We start from the raw sequence: 21,185 nt of genomic DNA on the forward strand, positions 1-21,185 counted from the left end.
TCTAGTAGCTGTAAATTTAACTCAGTGCTGAGCCTGGTTAAATAGAAAATAGAATAAATCACTGCAGTTTTTCTTAGAAAGGTATAAACAGCGGTGCCAGGAACCTGACAAGAGCTGAGGGTAACTGTCCCCTGCAGCAGGAGAGAGGTGGGCTTGGGTGAGGCACAGCCCTTCCTCACCACCCCGGGGGGCCGGGCAGCACTGGGGCAGCCCTGCCTGTGGACCGCATGAAGGAAAACCAGAGCTTCAGCTTACCCCTACCTGGACTTGTTTATTCAGAGATTCAAACCTGTTACAGGACCTGACAGGCTCTTCTTGTCTACGTGGAGGAAAATGTTGGTACAAGCTTGTTCCTGAAGAGCTCTTCAGTCCCTGTCTGAGAAAATAATTATGAGACAAAGCCCATTTGGAGAGGTCTGCTGTGCGTTACATGGGTGGCATTATGGGAAGTAAATGAGGTGGCTCTCCATCCAGTAATTGCACCAATTTCAGACAATGAGCTGGTTTGCAATCGCTACCGCTTCTGTAACAGGGGCATAATAAGCAACAGAACCTCACTGCTAATTGCCAAGAGTACTCTCTCTGAGATACAGGTTAATTCAGTTAGTCATGGAAAACAGCTTGACAAAAAAGTAACACTGAGCTGGCAGCTGTTGTCAGCGTGACCAGAATAACACACAGCCCGGGGCATTTTATTTACCTACTGATATCTTCTCAGCTACTGTGTTAAAGCTGACTTTTTATGTGGTTTTCTCTTAGCAATTCTTTTGAACTTAAACATTAGAATTGTGGTCTAACTCTACAAGCTTTCACTCATAGGTGTAGCCCTTAACTCCACTGAAAACAATGTAAATAATTTCTACGACAGGAAGTGTGAAAATGGGACTGGACCGATCTGTTCCACGGTGAGGACTGCAGTGCATGTGGGGCAGTGGGCTCAGGACCATCACGTTTCTATTTCTTAAATTCCGTCTGCCATCTTGAGGAAATCATTCCGATTTTTTCACCTGCGTCCAAACATAGAGATTACAGTACCAGTTAGATGAGCTTACATTTGCCAAGTGTGTTAAGATTGGAGACTGTGGTTTTCTCTACTGTGCCTTGTGGACCAGCTGGCCAGCCTTAGCCGAACACCTCCCGGCCCTGACAGGCCTGCTTCCACCCACACATCCGTCTGCGTGCACCAAATCGCTTCATGGATGTGGCTGTCTTTGCGGGGGAGAGGCTTGTTTTTAAATGCAGTAACCCAAATAAATGACAGGTTACAAACAGCTTCCCCGGTGAAGGTTACACAATATTTTAGCTTATCAAAACTCAAGGATTTGTTTTTACTTAGGGTGAAATCTGGTCACGTTGACATCAATGGTAAAGCTTCTTTCAAAGACAGTTTTCCCAGAATAAATAAGTTTGGAAAAGCAGCTGAGACACGGAAAAGATGAATGAATCCCCTCTGTGTTTAAATAGACAAATATGCAATGGGAGGTAAGCAGCAGAGCCACCCCTCAGGAAATGAAAGCATTCACCACACCGCTGCCTTATTGCAGCACTCCAGTTGTTTGCTAGGATGAACTTTGCCTCCTCATATTCATCCTCAAGGTGACGTCTCAACTTGTAATCATTAATGGACTATCCCTGTAATGGAAGGGTAGCTGTACCGTCTGGACAGAGCTGCTTCAGGAAACCAGAAGTTACTGAAAATGTCGAGCAGGTATCACAAAGCAGCAGCTGATGGCAATCTGGACCTTTTGAAAGAAGCCACTAGAAAAGATCTTAATACTTCAGATGAAGATGGGATGACGCCCACCCTTCTGGCAGCATACCACGGGTATCTAGAAGCTCTAGAGGTCATATGCCGGAGAGGGTGAGTGAATCAGCCTCCATTTCTCATGAACTTGTGGCTCAAAACTATAATTAGTGTATATTTCTAATGCTGCCGTGACACCAGACCCAAAAGGCTGAAAATCCTGGTCATTTCTTTCAATGCATTGCCAAGAACTGTTTCTCCTCATTCACATGGGTTTAGGCCCAGAACCTGTAAACGGGTCTGTACATGGGGTTGGTGAAGCTCTCTCTAATGGAGAAGTGGGCCGACAGCCTTTTGTGGTTATATATCTTTGGAACTGGCTTTAAAGGTAAATGCCTTGTCTGAAATATTTTTAGCAAAAAATCTATCTCATTTGCTTCCTAAAGTGCAGGTATTAGACACCAGAAGATTTAATGCTTTCCAGAGGCAAGTCACGACTGATAGTTTTGAGACAGTAACATCTAAAATTGTTATTTCTCTGTTTTTTATAGTATTAGCAACTACCATCACACTAAAAATTGTAGTACTGTTTCAGAACTTGGGTAGGGTCCTTGCAAACTGAAAAAGAAAAAAAAAAAAAGATTTTCTACTGTTTTTGTGTTTTGTTTTGTTTTGGTTTTTTTTTCCTAATAGTAATAGTTCTCTTTTTGTCATTTAAATGTACTAAGTAAAAAGGTATTATTGGAAAGGCCATTACCTCTACATATCATCTCAGTATTTTCTCTGCTTGGAGTCTACCTTTTAAGGCGTGATTCTCTAGCAAGATTTAATAGAAGAAAATGCAGTACATAAAATATTCTTTCTGGAATGAGATGAAGATCAACCTGCATTTTCAATCATAACAGTTTAAAGAAGATTGGAGGGAAAGTTTAATAACTATTTGGGTATATTTAGTGTTCTTAAAAAAAAATAGAAATGAAAATATAAAATAAAAAGGGGTTTGTCATAGACGTGCTTTAAGGTTCATTGAGCTCAGGCGTGGCTGTAATAGTACAATAAAAAAGACCTTTGGACTCTACAGCTATGGCTGTGTCCCCGAGGAAAAGCAAAAATAGACTGGCAGTTTTTCAACTTGTATAATTAAGGCAGGTCCAAGGAAATACCTAGAGTCAGTAAAGGTCTCTGAACATCTAGAAGACAGAATGACTACCTAATGAACAAATAACTAAGTAATCTTTTCAATATGTGAGTTAAAAATGTCTTCTACTATATATGCTCATAGAAGTCACAGCAGGTGACACAAAGATAAGAAATTTCTATTTATTTGTTACTTAATGTATTTTTAACTCACTTTTTTTTTTTTTTTGGTAGAGGGCAACTTTGGGATAGCAGTGCTCTCAAAATTATCAAACATATACATCCACTTCTATTTTAATCCAAGATTTCTTGATACAATCAGTAGGCTGAGGCTGTCAGAGATATGGCTGTAGTCTCAGTAGTTCTCTTGGCAGAAGCTGAACTTTGGAAGGTGTTCAGCTTGTTCTGCAGTAAGGCAGTGTCTTCTGAGAAAGTATTTTAATTTTTTTAATGAAGCCATCCTTTCCTTGAAGCAAAGAAGGCTTTCTGACAAAGGCACTGAGATTCAGGATGTTTTTTCTCTAGTGGTTGCAGATTTTAGGACTCTGAAGCCTGCAACACACTCAGCCCTTGGAAAATGTAGCACTATTAAAAATAAACCCTTTCATCTTGTAAGAGTTTGTCTCCCAGACATTAAGAGGTGTTTTCTCTGCCTGCTTTGAAGGCACATGAATGGAGGCAAGACCAAGTAACAGATCTGCTCTCTTTTGTGTGAGCTTCCTTCTTCGTGCTTGAGAAAGCAGTGGAAGAGGAGTAAGAGATGCCAAAGTAGATGTAAAACTTTGTCCAAAGTCCCCCTGAGCTGGGAATTGACACTCTGGTTTGTGAATTGTTTGAGACTCAAAGGCTGGCAGGCTCCAGAGGGAAAACAGACCTCAAACAGCTCTGAAGGGGCCCTGGGGAGGATGGATGGCCCAGCCCTTCCAAGGCCAGGATAATGCAGACAGTTGCTAATGTGGGAATGAAGGAATCTGGCACACTTTGCAGCAGTTCCCCAGGGTACAGCCACAAAAGCAGAAATTTGTACACATGGTTTCCACATGTCTAAGTGGGAAAACTTTGATGCTCAGCTGCCACCTCCCTGTAGAAATGCCTGCACTCTCAGAGCCTGGCCTGCTCAGGCTTGCTCTTGTTTCTCAACACAAGCAGCTGCGTGCTTCAATTCTACATGGCCTCTAGTCTCCCACTTGCCTGTAGCATTTTAGGTTGAATTCTGATGTTCTCAGAACTGGCCCTCAGCAAATATGTTAGTGTTTTTTCTTCCAGAGATATTCATTGACAGAGACCAACACCTGAAGGAGATTTTGTGATAGTATGTACAATTTCATCCATGGTGCAATTGCCATGGAACAGATATCCAAGACTTTGTAAATTTTTCCAAGGTTATTAAAGGCTTTGGAATACTGTGGTTGCCTGACCTGTTGGTCACAGATGACCCAAGTTTTGATCGGAACCATGGCTGATGTTGATCCCACCAAATAAGAATTAATAGATTCAAGCCAATTCTAGTCCGCAAGCACCAGCTCAATGTGAAGTCAGTGCAAGAGTTAAAAAGTTCTCTGGCTTTAAATTTTATTGAAAAGACATGGTATTTTGTTTTCAAATGAGCTTCTGCTTTCCAAACCCCTTGAGTAAAAGAAGCTTAAGGAGAACAAAAGTGATGAAGAAAAACAGTAGCATCAGTCTCAGCTTAATCCAGCAGCAATGGAGAGAAATGTGTAATCAGGGCTTTACTCCTAATCATTTACCTATTACCTGCTAAAGAAGTGACTGTATGGACACAATACATATGCATCAATGCAATCACTGAAGAATCCTCCTAATATTGTCCTTGTGTTTGACAAGCAAAAGGAAAGAGTCACCCAAAAGCCTCTAAAATATTCTGCCCAGGAGCAGTTGAAACAGTTTTGCAACCAGTTCCAATGAGTATAAGTCAAAGCCTGCTTTCAGCAGTCTGTGGCAGAGTAGTCAGAGCTGCAGCCTTTTGCCTGCATACTCAGTGCTTGAGGTAAGTAGGTGCAGCACCGATCTCCAGAATGGAGCTAAACTGACTCATTTTGTTTGTGCTGTACTCCTCACAGCAACGCTGAGGTAAACATTTAGTATTTGTTCAGTTCCACTGCAGTGTTATGCTTGGGTACGTCCAGCTCATTCTGTGCTATTTTCCTTCTCAGAGGTGATCCAGACAAATGTGACATCTGGGGGAGCACTCCTCTCCATCATGCTGCTTGCAATGGTCACATCCACTGCGTTTCTTTTCTGATCAACTTTGGTGCCAATATATTTGCTCTGGACAATGACCTCCGCACACCTCTTGAGGTGGCTGCCAGCAGAGATCGCCATGAATGCGTCAGAATCCTGGACAAAGCTGCCACGGAGCAGAACATGCTGAACCCAAAGAAGGTCTCCAAACAAAAAGCCCAGGCCCAGAGGAATGTGGAGAAACAAATTAAGGAATGTGAGAAGCGACAAGAGAAACACCAACATGAAATGAACAGGAATTATATGAAAGAAAATGTTGGCACAGTAACCTCTTCCAAAGGGACACACTCAAGGGTAAAGATGCCTAGCCTCTTCACTTCAAATACAACAACTCCTTTCTCCAAAAATCTGAAAGATACCTTCAAACTGAGGACAAAAAAGACAGCTGGTAGCACAAGAAGCCAGGAAACACAAAGCAATGGCCAAGCAGATGACAAGGATAGGAGAAGTGTGATGCATTTATTTGATGAGAAAGAAGAGGATGAATTACTGAATGACAATGACAGTCGGCTCTCTATTTTCCAGAGGCCAGGTCTCGGCAAGATTGTATTTGGAAGGAATTTGGCTGCAGATGTAAATCCTGGAAGCATGTCTTCTGAGAAAGAAGTCATAAGCTTTAAAATGTCCAGTGAGCTCTTTCAGAATGAAAATGCTGAGAATGACAGGGAAGATGATGTTGAAAATGGTGCTAATATCCCTTGGCAGGAGGAGGAACTCATTTGGGATGATGAGGAAGCAGAAAACACACCCCTTGAGGTATTTCTGGCATCACAGATGCTGGATGAGTTTCTTCCAGTCTTCATGAGGGAAAAAATAGATTTAGACACCCTGATGCTATGTTCTGATGAAGATCTACAAAGCATTCAGATAGAGCTGGGGCCAAGAAAGAAGGTCCTGAATGCTGTGAATAAAAGAAAACAGGCTCTCAAGGACCCTGGAAAGACTGTAGATACTTGCTTATAAATCAATGTACCTGTTGCTGTAACCTGCACACTGATTATCTTTTCCTGATTCAAAATAGCATGCAGTTCTTTTCAGACATCTGCTAAAGTGAAAGGCAAAGAGGTTACCAATTGCTTTAGGATGTATAGCAAGGCCAAAGACATAGATGGCTGTGGTACACAGGATGTTAATTCAAGCACATTCTGCCAAAAAGAATGAATGTGAAGGTAAAAAAACTAAAAGCTTTAGATTCAAAGCTTTTTCTCCCTTCTTATGGAGATTGGATTTCTTTTTGTCTGAATAACTTAAAATATTATTGAAGGCCAGACATGCCACATTCTTTAATAATACCCTTCCCTTCTTCTCCAAAGCCACAAAAAAAAAAAAAAAAAAGCATTCCCAAATCTTGAGAGCTTTGTGTTTTCTCCATTCACTCATTCACTTCTGTTAGGTTGCTACAAACTGCCCTTCCTGGTAGTGATGGTATGCTAGAAGCAGAATCTGAACCTTGATTTCAGCTGTGACTTATTGACTCTTCTAACTGCTGAATTAATATAAATATGAGTAATTTACAGCAAGTTTTGTGTTCTTGTCAGTCAGGCTTCTTGCTACTGCATTTATATTAATTTAAAAATATATGAAGTACCTTGCCGAGAGATGTTTGGTGTGAGTTGCACGTTCTTTTCTCTTGTATCACTACACTGGACCCATTTGCCAGCATCCATCATGTCCTAAGTGGCATCAAGATGCAATCCTTCTAACTACAAGAAGCTAAGGATTTATTTTCAAAGTTTTTGATCTTTTCTATGTCCTCAGCTTGGTTCCTATAGGGTACATTTGTCATGCAAAGTCCCAGAAACTACGGCTCTTTCATCCAGCATTTTCTGTTGGTCATTTTCAGCCTCAGCCTCAAAATGGCATGTGACTGGGTACACATACACTGAACCTAAAAAAAAAAGAGAAAGAGAAAGAAAACAATAAACCGCTTCTGTGGAAGCTCCTGTTCTTTACAGTCCATCCGGAGGCACCCACATCAGGCTTCTCTTCATCTGTCTTGGACCTGTTCCCTTGGGAAGCAAGCACTATCTGATATGAATTAATCATTCCTGTTGTCTTGTGAATCTAATAAGGCTTTGTAGTAACCATGCTCTGGCTAACATCTGAGGTTTTAGAAGCACAATTATTAACAGGACTTTTACCTTTAAATCTCTTTTTATATCTTTTTATTATATATGATTTCTTCCTTCAGAGTATACTCCATTTATGGACATGTATTTATCCTTTATCTATTTCTCATGGTTCCTTCTTTCTACATCTCATTTCTTTGATTTGTTCATGATGATTCCTTTTCTTGGCTGGACTTTATTCTGCATTCTTTTCTCCTTGGATTCCTGTACTTCAGCACATTGATATTTTCTCCTATTAAGCAGTCACATCAAAATCTTATGCTATGCAACCTCAGATGACTGCTGTGTTCAGCACAGCAATTAAAGCAGACAGCATCCCTCAGCCTCTGTGTTATTAACCTGCTGGGGTGTTTTGGGTTTGGCTATGGAACACCCAAATTTTTAACAAAACAAGAAGCAAACGAACTTTTGCTATTCAAGGGTATACGACAAGTGGATTTTGAAGGGTCAAACCCTATCATTCTCACTCACACAACTGAAGTAAAAGTGCAGGGCAGTTTGCTTGACTAGGCCTACAACCCCATTCCCCATCCTGCTCTACCCGATAAGCTATACAGCCATTTATTTTGCAATGTAACTTGGACATCGTTCAGGATTGGCACTCTCCCCCCTAGTCGGCCCCTCTATTCAGCTGCCTAAACAAGTGCTTGTGACCTTCCCACAACTCACCAGCAGTGAACGGTGTCACTCATGGAGGGCCTGGTCAGTGGCTACCCTTACCACAGAGCAGCTCCGCCTCTGTGGAGCCACCACTGCTATTCTGTCAGGGAATTGAGTGGAAACAAGAAAACGGTCTTTGAACTGTTCTGTGCAGTTCTAAGGCAGCCCCTGCACTGCTGGCCAGAGTACAAGGCAGAATTACTTCTTGGCAAAGGTGGAACGAGCCACTCCTTGCAGGTGCAGGTGGCTGAGAACAGCGTAAGAGCCACAGCCCCAGTGCTAGGACGTCTGTGTCACTGCCGGGGAAGCCAGGCCTCTCCCCGCCCTGCTCCCAGCCTCAGCAGAGCAGGGGGGAGATCCCTCCTGTTTCTCCCAGCAGCCATGGAAGCAGCAAGCCCAGCCTCATTGCCCTGCAGCTCCCCTGGCTGAATTCTACCTCCCCTGAGAACAGGTTGAGACTACAGCTGCACTGCTGCTCTGAAGGCTTGTCGCTAGTACAAGGTGGTGAGCATAACGCACCTTTAAAGCCAGACTTTAAACAACTGGATTGGATCCTTTTATCCAGGGAAATATTTTCCAAGATTCTGTTAAGCATGCAGGTGCCTGTGGCTGACCAGAGCCAAATGGAGTACCCATAAAGGCACTTGGAGAAATTACACTTTAAGAGTACCAGATTGGGAGAATCTCTGAATTGCACTGAAAATTTCTCTCTGCATATTCATCTGTAAACCTGCTTAACTGCTAAGACCTCTGACAGTCAGAGAGAATGGCTGAAACTACCTGCACATAATTTGGTTGATGCAGTTGTCACAAGCATGCAGTGTGTTTCAGTGTGTCCTTAGGCATCTGCAGTAACTCTACAGAGCTAGCAGATAGAGCACAAGATCTACAGAAGACCTTTGTCCTAGAGCCGCATGTAGAGGCTGAATATTAAGTCCCAGAGAATGCCCCATGGATTTTTAGGCAACTGAGGAAGCCCCAATACAGCTGCCATTTTAAACTCCAGTAAAATACTCCCAGCCCTTTTCTTGCAGGGTGGTCCTGGAAATCGGCCTCTGGCATAGAACAGCCATGTTGAACAATAGAGGGGGAAAAACAGTAAGAATGCTCACATTTCATTCCCCCTCCCCCCGCCCTTTGCTGTTTCCCTCGAGTTTTTCACCACCCTCTTTGTTTCTTCTGTAATTTGGAAGCATTTAAATTAGTGAATCCTAGATCTCACTCCTTAGTAACATTCATACAGCACATTCAACGAGAGACGTGTATCATGTGCGATCTTATGGTCCAATCCAAAGCCAATTGTAAAACCATGGGATCTCACACAAACACAGCTCTGCCAACTACAAGATTTTCTTTCTTTAAGGATTTATTACTCTGCACTGGACAGAGATCAGGAGGAGGGAATGTACAATGCAGGACAATGACTGCAAAACTGAGTATCACAATGGAGCAGAGCGGTCTGTCTTTTTCCCTTTACATTGTGATCACATTTACTGTAACAGCAGTCACTGGAACAGCTTACTTTCTTCCTGATCTTCAAAACACTACCCAGAACAGACAAACAATGGATAACAAAATGAAAGTCAAACAGCAGTAGCTATTTATTTTTAACATAAATGCAAGTTACACAAATCTTGAGACACTAATTTGTAAGAGAAGAAAACATGGAAATTAAGCCTACTATTTTTACCCTTCCCCCACCCCCCAAAATCTAAGATGACATAGAAGCAACTTCCACTGTAATTGAATTGAACACTCTTCAAGAATTCAGAAGTAAAATGCTGAAGCTAGGCTCCCAGACCCTCCTATTGCCAAGGAAAGCTGAGAACACTGTTTTCAGACTCAGGTCTTTGGACTGGCTCCATCTACTTTTTAAAGTGCATAGTCTGTAGACAAGTACATGTGAAAATAAACCGTATGTCTGCTTCCCAAACACCGTGCCTCATCTCAAATTACAAATTTTGATCCATACAGGCACAGAACTTTGATAATTTTCTTATAAATAGTAAGTGCAAGTGTCCATACAGTTCCTGAATTACAGAACACCTAAGGCTGTCACATTTGCCTCATGCTAGTGGAGTTCTCCATCACTGAAGTAACAGGCTCAGCCAACACGCACATTTCTGAATGCTTCATGAATGACATGAAGAAAAAAACACGTCTAAAAATACACAGGTAACTTTGCTATAATTAAAAAGTGTAAAAGGTAGTAGAGAAATATCTGTTCTTGTTTCCACTGATATAAATAAGATCAGTGGAGTTAAATTTTTATCCTCATGAACATATCCTTTGGCCCCATTCACTTACTGGCCTGGTATCCTTCCATGCTGAAATTGTACACATTATAAACTCTGCCACTTACTAGCTTTTTCCAACTAATTTACACCAAGCTTATAATTTGGAGTATTACTTACGCCACACCTGCACTGTACTCATTAACATCTTCTACACTTACTTACGCACCATCAGAGGCTTTAACACTAACTGCTTCTGAACCTCCTTCCTCTTGCTCCATTTATTCTATGTCATCTAATCCTTCTACAGAAGGAAGGAATAGCCTACATGAAATAATATGCAAGACGAAATAAAATTTCACAAGGCACAACTCTGGCTTGAGACAAGAATTTGTTTCCAGGGCAATGGCTATTTTTCAGCATATGCTCAATCTTTTGTAAGGCAGTTGCATAACAGCACAAAACTGGAACTTCTTCTGTAGAACATCCCTGGGCTCCTCTGGCAAGAAAGGATCATTGAAATTCCTGCTCCAGCAAATACCCACTGGCATGAAAGAACAATTACCAAATAGTGCATGGTACAGCCAAGCTGAAAATATTTGCCTGTATACTTGAAGTTTATCCCACTGAACTCAGCGTTGTTTCAACCTTCAAGAAACTTAGAAAAGAACTTACAAACACTATAGATTAACAGGCAAATCTCCCAAGAGAATACAGATAAAAGTTAAGTCAAAAAACATTTTTAGTGCTCACATTTTGGATGACTCCTTGCAACAAGAAAATTGCAAAACTCTAAACAGGAATGTACTAAAAAAGGTACTGCATATAGTTTCCTCCCAGTTAAAATGTACATAATAGTAGCTCCGATTTTGCACTCTTTGAGCCTTCCTGAGCCAGGTCTTTTATGGAAACACATCTAACCATAGGGAAGGCATCATTTTTTAATACAAAAGTCCCACTCAGGAGTGTGCTCTTAAATGGAAATCAATCGGGTCTGAGGGCAGGAAGTGAGGGCTGTCAGGGGCTGAAAGTAAGGATGGTGACTTCTAGACCCCAGCCTGATCTGGAAGGGAAGATGCGTACTTAAGCCTGGGTGGGCTGTGTCCCCAGGAGAGACTGAAGACTAGGTAACTGCCCGTGTAGTACCGAAACCACAGTGCTATTTGAAGTACCATCACAATTAAACATCACTCTGTTCTCTGAACTGCTGTCTTCTACCCAGTAAGAATTACCCCTCTGGAAACATGAAATCTACCCCCAGATTCCTGCTACAGAAATAATTAAGGAGGAAATGCACTGATTCCAGAATTATACCAAAATACATAAATACCTGTTAGTGTCAATGCAAATATCTAACACTTGCCATTTACATGAGATACATTTACTAGTAATACTGCAGGTATCTAACACTTGTCATTGGAAAACACTTGACATTTTACTTTTCATTCTTGAAAGTTGCAGAAGGGCTGCATTCAAACAGGATTGCTGCCTTTCTCGTTAGCAAAAAATCCAAGGAAACTAAGTGCAAATGATTTTCTTCATATTTTATGGCCTCGTTGGCATTGTAGACTTCTGTCTTTAGTTAGCAGCTGACCAGGAATCATAAACAAATTTTGCTGCTACTGTATCTTCAACCGCCATCCCTGAAAGAGAATTAGTCATCTTCAAACAGCTCTTCAGCTCTATGCAGTAGTATAGCTTCAGAAGGGAACAGAAGGACTTAGGAAGTTATCTAATTGGACAGGAACAGGATTAACTCCCCAACCCAAACACCTTCAGTGTTATGTTCAAAGTTATTGTCACCATGTAATTGTTGTGTGTCTGATATGAAGTTAATGTAATAGCATGAATCTGATTTTCTGATTCAGCGTTTACATCACAGTTTGACCCTTTCAGATACATCATGCAGCTCAGAACATGGTAACTAATCACCACTCCTGTTCCTTCCCCCAAACGGCAGCCACAACTCTACACTGCACTGTCACATTATCTGTAGGTTGGACAGACTTTAGAGGCATGACAACAGGACATTCACGTTGGAGCTGTCTTAATAAACGTTGCATTCATTTTGAATAACTGAAATGGAAAAGGTACTTTTCCCATTGTTTGCTTGCTTTCTTATCTCTTTTTATTACATCAGTCCTGCTAAATCAATAAAAAGTGAAATAAGGGAAAATGCAAATCACAGTCTAGTTCCTTTTGGAGAACGTGTTGCCACTGCAGTTTTAAAGATGATCAGCAGTTTTCCCACGCATGGGGGACCTAATAAATAACAAGGCATTGTCTTCTGTCAGGCTTGCACATAGGAGGGGCTTACCCAGTGATTTAAAGACTGTTGTTTTCTCAGGCAGGGCTGGTTTTGTACCCTTCAGTACCTCTCCCAGCTCAGCAAAAATCTCCGCCTGTGAAAAAAATACATTTATAAAAAAATATATTTATACAGAAATGTAATATCCGTATGTACATTAAAACTTTTTTTTTTCTGAGTGACTTCAAAAGAAACCCCTCCAGTTCTGCTATCCCATAACTGATTCCTTTCTGTTGAAAAGCAGATCAGTATTCAGATCAATAATAGAGAAACTGGAAAGAAATCTCAGAGAAGTGGAATGCTTTTCAGGGAAAAAACATTTGTCAGAGTTTCCTCCGTAAATAAGCTTTTCACAGTGGATAGTTTGTTACCTATCCAACAAAAGAGACGTGGCTTCACATACCTTACTTTATCTGACCCTCTTATATTAAACCTCAGAAGTGGAAACCATATTCATTCTGTACAAATATTAGAAGAAGAAAACTCCAATAAACCTAAAATAGTCTCTTCCCATCAAATTTCTGCAGATCAGTAACTGTCTGCTTGGCTTCTGTCATCCAGTCTCTAGAGGCCAGATTTGTGTCAGTCACACTGAAATCTCATGGGAAAGAATTTACAGGTTTTAACAAAAAGATTTGAAAAATATGCAAGAACTACTGAATGGTGCAGGAAACATACATCTTTCAAAACAATACTTTGTACACAAAGACCAATGTTGAAAGTATGCTAATGTCATATGGTGCCATGTAATGGTTAATAATGAATGCACATGGTTCTATCAGAGATACACAGAATTTCCCATTCAAGATCTGTTTTATCTTTCAGCCTGTGCTTGGAAATTCCTAGCAGCCACATCTGATGCTCTGAAAAATTTCAGTGCAGCACATCATCCACACTAGCTCACTTCGAACACAAGCCAACTGCCACAAAGAGAAGGTCCCTCATTTTAAAAAGCCTCACCTTTGATAATATAACATCTCCTGATTCAGTAAGAGCAGCCTCTCTGGAATCCACAAACAGAACAGAATTGTTCATCAGTTCATCATCCAGTTCTCGCCAGTCTGGTCTGCTTGCTCCAACAGCTAAGACAATAAAACTGATGAACTTGGGAAGAATATTTAAAGCAAATTCAAAACATGTTTTGTCCAAAAGACACGTGTGAACTAACAATGGACATTACTGTGGAAATGTAATATACAGTCTGACATTATCACTGGTGACATGCTCATTGGTTTTAAAAAAACAACAACACAAAACGGGATGCACCTGAACAACTGGTGAAGGCTGGGATTTCTCTCAACCTGGCCTCAGCTGTAATGCCGAGGTGTATATGGCCTGCTTCTGTAAGGTGCTAATGCCTTAAATTTCCATTAGCGTCAGTTAAAGATGACATTGGGTCCAACCCTCCAAAAGCATTAGTGTTCATTAAAATGTACAGCAACCTTGAGCTCTAGTCAGCTAGACGCTGCTGCTGACAAAGGTCTTGTAATCCTCATAAGCGAACCCAGAACAACTGGAACCAATAGGTCATTGCACTTCAACCTGCTGAAGCATTAAGCTGCAACTCTCTGTGAAGCGAATCTCACAGAACTGAGGTTCTTCGCTGGCACTGTTTCCATCTCTTTGGTAGACTAGTCAAACTGCTCCTACCAAATAATGCTAACAAGGCAGAGAAGGGGAGATAGCACTCAGCCTTCCCTCATCACATACCTTTATATTTCTGTACGGATGTGAAACTGTATGTGTAAGTACAAAACAAACAAGCCTTTGTTAGCAGCACTGAGAATGACACCAGTACTTAAGTGTGACATAATTATTCTTTTCTGCTTACATAAGGCACCATTGGAACAGACCTCAATCATCTGGCAAGGCAACTCAGGGAAGATAATCTTAAGGTTAAAGAGACTACATCTCTTCTGCAGACAGTGGCCTCAGTTTCTGTGACTGCCAAGTTAAATGATGGTGGTTGTTTGTGTGTCCCCCCCAAACAAAGTTAACTAACACAGCTTCTCTAACACATTTTATATTTGTCAGAAGATTATCCCTGGCCAGACACTCTGGGTAGCTGAGCCATAAGAAAACCATCTCCCTTTGTCCATTATCTCTTGCACCCTCCTCCTCTTTCATCAGATCGTTGCCAAATGACCTGAATTTTATCATCCTTGAATTTGATCCAGAATGCGTTCATGTTACATGTCTATAGAGACAAATAAGATTTGAACAATCCCTCATTTATCCTTAACAGATCAGAAGCAAAGTAGTTTGCAGCAAAGACCTGCACAAGCAGACAGAGCTGAATTTTACTAACAAGGATTTTTAAACTTATAGCTCCTATTGTCTCCTTGCAACATTGTAAGTAGTACAAATTGAGCAGGTTATACATACCTAGAAAAACTAAAGAAGTTAAACTGCTTGATTTGTCTTAAGTACAGAAAGATCATTACAAACTTTTCATAGGTTAATGAAAGTTTTACTGTAGTCAAACATTTTCTAAAAGTGTCTGACTGTTATGGAATAACAGATTCCATGTTGCCTGAATGCCTAAATGGAGAAAGAAGAAAAGAAGACAAAGAAAGGAAAAGGTTTTTTGTGTTATGTGTCGCTTCAGTGACTGTAGATCTTAATTGATTTTGGTTGTACTTCTGGCTACCATGCCGTGACATAACACAGACATCATTCAATGACAAATGACTAAATAGAGTTTGAAAAATTGGTAGGATGCTGCTGGAATGTGGGAACTTACTTTAAATCGTCCCCTTTGACAAGTTGCTTTTGCCTCATTACCGTGCCATTTGGAAAGTTCACAAGGTCATCTGAATCAGGCCCACAATTAAAAAAAATAAACAAATCTGACCACGTCCAGGAACTCCAAACAATACCATGGTAACATCATAAGGCAGGAAAAAAAAAAACCTCCCTATAATGAGAGGTCAAACTATGAGGTTCTTACTTGGTTACTGCATTTTTTATTTTTTTTTTTTTAACTCCAGTAAAAATCAATGTGATCAGCCCCAAAATGGACAAATAGAGGAGCTTATGAAAGTGAATGACAGAAGGATGAGTGCTACCAGCAAAACAACAGATTGAGCAGGAATCACTTGGGAAATAACATTTTTGTACAGGCTATTTAAATGGAGAGCAAGTGAACATGAAATAACAACACAGCGGCAAAGATGGTGCACGTGAACATACATGATAATAAATACGTCCTTTAAATGACAAGAACATAGCATACCGTTGATATGGGCACCTGGTTTTACCCACTCTCCAAATAAAATTGGTGTTGTTGCCATGGTGACTGTTATAATCACATCAGCCCCTGTAACTGCCTCCTGAGCAGAAGAGCAGACCTGCACCGGACCATTAACTGAGTTAGCAAACTTCACTGCATTCTCTTTTGTGCGATTCCATATCCTGACCTTCAAGGAAGAAAGGAAAAACAGATCAGCCTGGAGATTTTCTCCTTGTTGAAACAGAACAGACTTTGTTTCAGTTTTCAGTCACATCCATCCTAAACTTTTTTTCTTCCCCTTTAACACTGTCATCATGTAAGTGAGTAAATTCCATGGGTGGTCAGCTACATTTGAATGGCTGTTTTGCAATGCCAGAATAACAGCTCCTTGTCGAACTGTATTTATAAAACCCAAGTATTTCCAATAAATACATTTAATGGAAAGTCACAGAAAGTTCACTCAAACATGGCATACGTAGTAAGATTTTCTCAGAGAAAAAAGCCATCTGAAACATGACTTTGTTTCCAACACGCTTGGACCAACATTTGAGCACGAAATTTTACAGATGTTCATAGTATTACTGTGCTCTGCATAAACAGAATCAAAAATACCATTAATCTCTTACATGAAACTTTGTCTGTAGCATCTTTTATTTATAAAATGTGCTCCTGAAATGTCACAGACAAAAATGAATGTGCCCTGTTGTGTCCATTACCTCCTTAAATGTAAACAGCTCCATGAAGATTTCATAATGGCTATATGCTTGAACACCAGCTCCCAAAATGCACAGCACTTCTGCAAAAGCTGGCATTAACAACTAAATGGTATCAAACATAAAAAAAAAGCATAGGTAAGACAATATATTAACAGATATAAGAAATAAATATTAAAATACTACAAAAAGAAAGCAGTAATCTTAATCCATTTAAACAAAAAAAATCATGGTTTTGTGCAAAAGCTAGTATTAAATTCCTAGTAATAGAAATCGATATTCAATAACCACTATATACATATATATATACACACACACACACACACATATACGATAATGCAAAAGCTAGCGTCAATAGCACCAAAGTACCCCTTGGCTTGATTCTCGATTTGAATTGTTTAGGTTTGTTAAGTCTGAAATTCAGACTTAACATCCAACAGCGTGAACTAACACAGATTCTGGGGCCTTAGCACACACTACTATCAGTATAATGTATCACATCTATGGGATTAATGAAGTGTAAAACTGTAGCGTTGATGTTCTGTACTGGCTGAAAACAGGGCTCACAATACCAAAAGCTATCAGTAGTGAAAGTGGTAGCTGTGTGTGTAAAATGCTCCTGGCAGGCCCAAAATAAACCTTCTTTTGCAGCTGTGAAGTCACAAACTGTAACACAAGCAGAATTTAGCACCGCAAGAGGTAATTCTGATTGAACAAGTGTGGTGATACCCTTTCCCTCTGCCACCTCCTACCTGTCCTTTTACTGGGACGTCCCTAGCTCCTTTCTTTCCCTCCCCCCTCATATATCAACACCGCATTACATTCAGGTTCCTCTCACCCCTTGTTTTTTGTCTTTTCTCCTACACTGCCCATGTCCACATTTGAAGTTGTGATAGCACTGGGCCCTTTCAACATTTTTCCTCATACATAAAATATTTCCCCAGATACCCTGTATTGCTACATATATTTATCCTGTATCCCAAAATACAATGATCTCTAGATCTAGACACAACAGATGGTGAAACTCCTGATTTAGAAGCCTGAGAAAGGAATTTTCTTAAAAACTGTATGTATGCACCATGTACTGTAAAAAACAGCAATGTGAAAAAAAATATTGAAGTTCAGACTTATGGTTGTTTTTGGTTTTCTGGTTTAGTTCTTGCCTGTGATTCACCACTACTTGGCAAGGGAGAAGAGAGGGCTGCTGGAGTCCAGCCCTAAGCTATCCTTGTGTCTTGTTTATGCATTTGCTGTGGCCACTCACTTCTGAATAAAGAGCTTTTGAACTGCGTAGGCTCTCAACACTTATTCTGCTGCAAGAAAATTGAAAAAAATCTCATTGATCACATTTTTCAGTAGCAAGAACTCTTTTTAATGTTTCTTTCAAAGACACTGAAGCACTTATTTCAAAGGTTCCTTGCATAAAAGCACTGGGTCTTTAAAAAGTGAATGCCATAAAGGGGGCAAGATGACAACTATGAGCTAAACTCAAACACTCCTGAATAATTCCCAAAACAGCAGACAATAATGAAGGGTCTGATCTTGAAGTCCCTTTAACAGCCAAACTCCTCTGAGGCCAGCAGAGCCCTGACTGTGTAAAAACTGTCAGAACCGTCTAAGTAGAGAATAGATGAAATGAATGAGGGCCTATAACCTAATGTTTGAGGAATCCATTTTAAATTGTTCTGTCCCTTGGGAAGCTCTTGGGGACAGGTTCTTCACTCCAATTTTATGTCAGTTTAGTTCTATTGCCATGGATAGATTTAGGCTGGCATGAAGACTGCCACTAACGAAGTGGTGAGGTCAGCCTTCAGTCTGATGTAAAGCTGACAGGTGAAAAACAAAAGTATTTTTCAGCTCTGGCCCTCTTATTGCCTCATTCTTTGAGGTGAAGACTGAAATACTGCTGCGCAATGGAAGGTGACTTGCTCTCTACCCACTGATAGGGGCCCAGCCAAATATCGTTTTAAAAAAGAATTTGAGAGCAACAATTTCCATCTGAAACAATGTAAAGCAACATACACTAAGATTTACATCACTTGTCTTTCAGACACGGAAGTTTATGGTTGTAGTCAGGGCTAGTCATCTGGACATCTTCCACTGACAAAGAAATTGACCAACTGGACAAGTCATCCAACTATCTTAGACATCATCTGCCTTAAGAGGATCCACACTGCCCCCCTAGAAATACACTTTTTTCTTCTTTCTCCAGGTCCAATGAAATCCACCCCTACTGACCTCACAGCAGAAAATACACATCTAAACAAAACTGAATACGTTACCACAGCTTTATCACCCAATGCCATAAGAAGCATGTTAAGTCAAGCACAGAAAAAAAAAACAAAAAATCAGAGGAAACCAAAGCAAATTCCCTGAAGAGTATGCAGAATGAACCACAAAAACACAGCACAGATTCCTCGTACCATCAAATACAAAATATTAAAGCCAAACAGGACTCACACAATTAAACCAGAAAATTGTGCTTTAAGTTTTCCCTGAGGGTACATACACTTAATTCTAATTTAAAGCTGTACTTGAAGTAAACTGACATGCAGTGAAAGACACTTATGTCACTCTCTGTAGTTACTTTCTATATATAAATAAATGTATATATATATATGGTGGTGATAACACCACTAACTGATTCTGTTCTGATTTAAGAAATAGAAGACATACCTTGGTAGCTATTGCAGAAACTGCTGCGGTTCGTTTTGCTGTAATGACACTGCCATCTAGAACCTTTTAAAAAACAAGATGAGACTGAAACAAACAGTAAAAACATGAATAAATGCCCAATATTTTCACCAAGTTGTGGATTATATGCATTAAGTGATATTAAAGGGCATAGACAAAAATATAAAGGTCAGTAATTAGTACTGCAGCAACCACAAACCACATGAAGCCCAAGTACAAGGCGGGCAGATTCTCTGCTTATTCCAGTTCTTTCATGCCATTCCACCAGCATAAATGGAGTGAAAAGCGGTCAAAGTTGAGCTACTCCTAACTCACATGCAGCTGCACTGCACTTCCCTGGGTCTCCAGCACAGGAATTGATACAACTGCAATACTCTGCGCTCTGGTACAATCAGGGACCAGCGCAAGCTAGCAGTAATTCCTGAGCTGCACTGTCTTATTCTGTAACAGAAGGGTGACAGAGAACCATGGAATTCCTTACATGTGTGTATCATGCATGGGGGGACATCCTAGTCTCAAAGTGTATTAATTGCTGTGTATAAATGACTTTTGGGACTTTAAGATAAAGGATGTTTTGCCAATACAGTGTAGAATGAAAGGCTATTATACTTTTCATGACCAGTTTCTGTCCTTTAATAATCATCATTACAACAGTGTAATTAAAATGGCCAACATTCTTTAAAAAAAAAAAAAGGATCGTGAATACTATTCCCTTTGATACCAACTGCATTTCTCTTTAGATTTAGGCTTAAGATGGTGCAAGATTCTTTACTCAGCAAGGTTTTTTCCTTCAAAATTCAAGGTAAACTTTTCCAGATCATCTCTCTCTTCTAGTCACCCTGGGAGCCAGACTCCCTTCAAACCACACATGACAGTAAACAGCTGACAAAAGGACACAGAGTACTGTTTAACACACATGAAAGATGTAAGACCTCCGGCCAAATTCCAATTAGGCACAAACACATTTTACTAATGATAAACTTACACCAGTTTACACCAGTGAAGTTCAACGTCTACAAATTAAAAGGAAGAGCTGGCAGAACATTCACAGAGGAGGATGCAGAAGTGTTGCACTCAACTCACAGCTTTTAAAGAGCCGTTGGTTGGGTCAAACAAGAGGACAGTCGCTTGGTGAGAGGGAACAGAGGAATCTTTCTTGTGCTCATAAAAAGTCACCAGCTTGGTTGTCAGAGCATCGTCTGCGGCGCTGTAAGCAGGCATAACTCCCAGGTACCTTTCGAAGAGGATTACTTAATTTCAGCATCAGAGACACCGAAACGGTTAACATCAAGCGCTTACGGGGAAGTTAATCAACAACTGGGTACCACCACCTTTTCCCGACGCTTTGATTTCATCGATCCCTCCCCTTCCCCGCTGCGGGCCCGACCCCCTCCCTCTGACAGCGGCCACGGGAGGCATCACCCCCTGCCCGGCCCGTTCCCCTCGCAGCCCGGGGAAGCAGCCCCGCTCTCCTCACCCGCCGTGAGGCCGCACCGGCACCACGGCGCGCACGGGCTGCACGACGCCCCCCGCCGCCCCGGCCGAGAAGTTGCCCAGGGCGGCCTCCAGCGCCGGCAGCAGGAGGCTGGCGCGGTGCAGGTGCTTCTCCACCTCCTCGCAGCCGATGAAGACGGGCGGAGCCGAGCCCATGGCGAGCGGCGGGGCCGAAGCACCAGGCAGAGGCACGGATCTGAAGCATCGGGCTCTGCCCCCCAGCCGCCGCTAAGTATCTGGCGGCTGCCACCGCCCCCCGCCCCTCAGCAGCACCGCCCCGCGGGCCCGGCCTCCCCCTCCCTCAGCCCCCCGGGGCACGGTCGCGCCTCCCGTTGTCCTCGCCCGCTGCTGAGGCGCCTCGCACCCTCAACACACACAGCGGACGGAGAAACGGCCCCGCTGGAGCTTAAGCGAGCTCCAGAACCCCGAGATCGGCCGCCGGCCCCCCTCAGGCACTGCCGAGGGACGGGGCGGCTGCGAGCGCCACCGAACAGCCGCTCCATGACTCGCCTCGGCCCCCGACAGCCCCAAAATGGCGGCGCGCCCAGGGCCCCCCACAGCCCCAAGATGGCGGCGCG

At 41.6% G+C, this 21,185-nt stretch overlaps 2 protein-coding genes across 2 annotated transcripts; one reads left to right on the forward strand and one right to left on the reverse strand.

The window, feature by feature from the left end:
- Positions 1–1,429: 1,429 nt before the first annotated feature.
- On the forward strand, positions 1,430–6,741 carry ANKS4B (ankyrin repeat and sterile alpha motif domain containing 4B). The gene is made up of 2 exons (XM_080556653.1): positions 1,430–1,861; positions 5,056–6,741. The coding sequence occupies exons 1-2, from the start codon at positions 1,698–1,700 to the stop codon at positions 6,104–6,106; spliced, it is 1,215 nt and encodes a 404-aa protein (XP_080412779.1). The 5' UTR covers positions 1,430–1,697; the 3' UTR covers positions 6,107–6,741.
- A 2,768-nt stretch (positions 6,742–9,509) lies between these two features.
- On the reverse strand, positions 9,510–21,104 carry CRYM (crystallin mu). Its single transcript, XM_080556660.1, has 8 exons — positions 20,591–21,104; positions 20,197–20,347; positions 19,096–19,158; positions 16,423–16,524; positions 15,710–15,893; positions 13,435–13,556; positions 12,484–12,568; positions 9,510–11,809 (listed from the first exon to the last, which is right to left on the reverse strand). Exons 1-8 carry the CDS (start codon positions 20,761–20,763, stop codon positions 11,745–11,747), a joined length of 945 nt encoding a protein of 314 aa, XP_080412786.1. The 5' UTR covers positions 20,764–21,104; the 3' UTR covers positions 9,510–11,744.
- Positions 21,105–21,185: the final 81 nt, after the last annotated feature.

Source organism: Anser brachyrhynchus, assembly GCF_964034855.1.
Source record: "Anser brachyrhynchus genome assembly, chromosome: 15".
Taxonomy (NCBI): Eukaryota; Metazoa; Chordata; class Aves; order Anseriformes; family Anatidae; genus Anser; species Anser brachyrhynchus.

What these genes read in the sequence shown, in the direction of transcription:
- ANKS4B (XM_080556653.1), top strand. Translation starts at nt 1,698, where the DNA reads ATGTCGAGCAGGTATCACAAAGCAGCAGCTGATGGCAATCTGGACCTT. An exon ending in GAGGTCATATGCCGGAGAGG is followed by an intron (nt 1,862 to 5,055) that starts GTGAGTGAATCA and finishes TTTCCTTCTCAG; the next exon opens with AGGTGATCCAGACAAATGTG.
- CRYM (XM_080556660.1), bottom strand. Translation starts at nt 20,763, where the DNA reads ATGGGCTCGGCTCCGCCCGTCTTCATCGGCTGCGAGGAGGTGGAGAAG. An exon ending in TTTCTGCAATAGCTACCAAG is followed by an intron (nt 16,525 to 19,095) that starts GTATGTCTTCTA and finishes GATACCATTTAG; the next exon opens with TTGTTAATGCCAGCTTTTGC. An exon ending in ACCAGGTGCCCATATCAACG is followed by an intron (nt 13,557 to 15,709) that starts GTATGCTATGTT and finishes TTATTGTCTTAG; the next exon opens with CTGTTGGAGCAAGCAGACCA.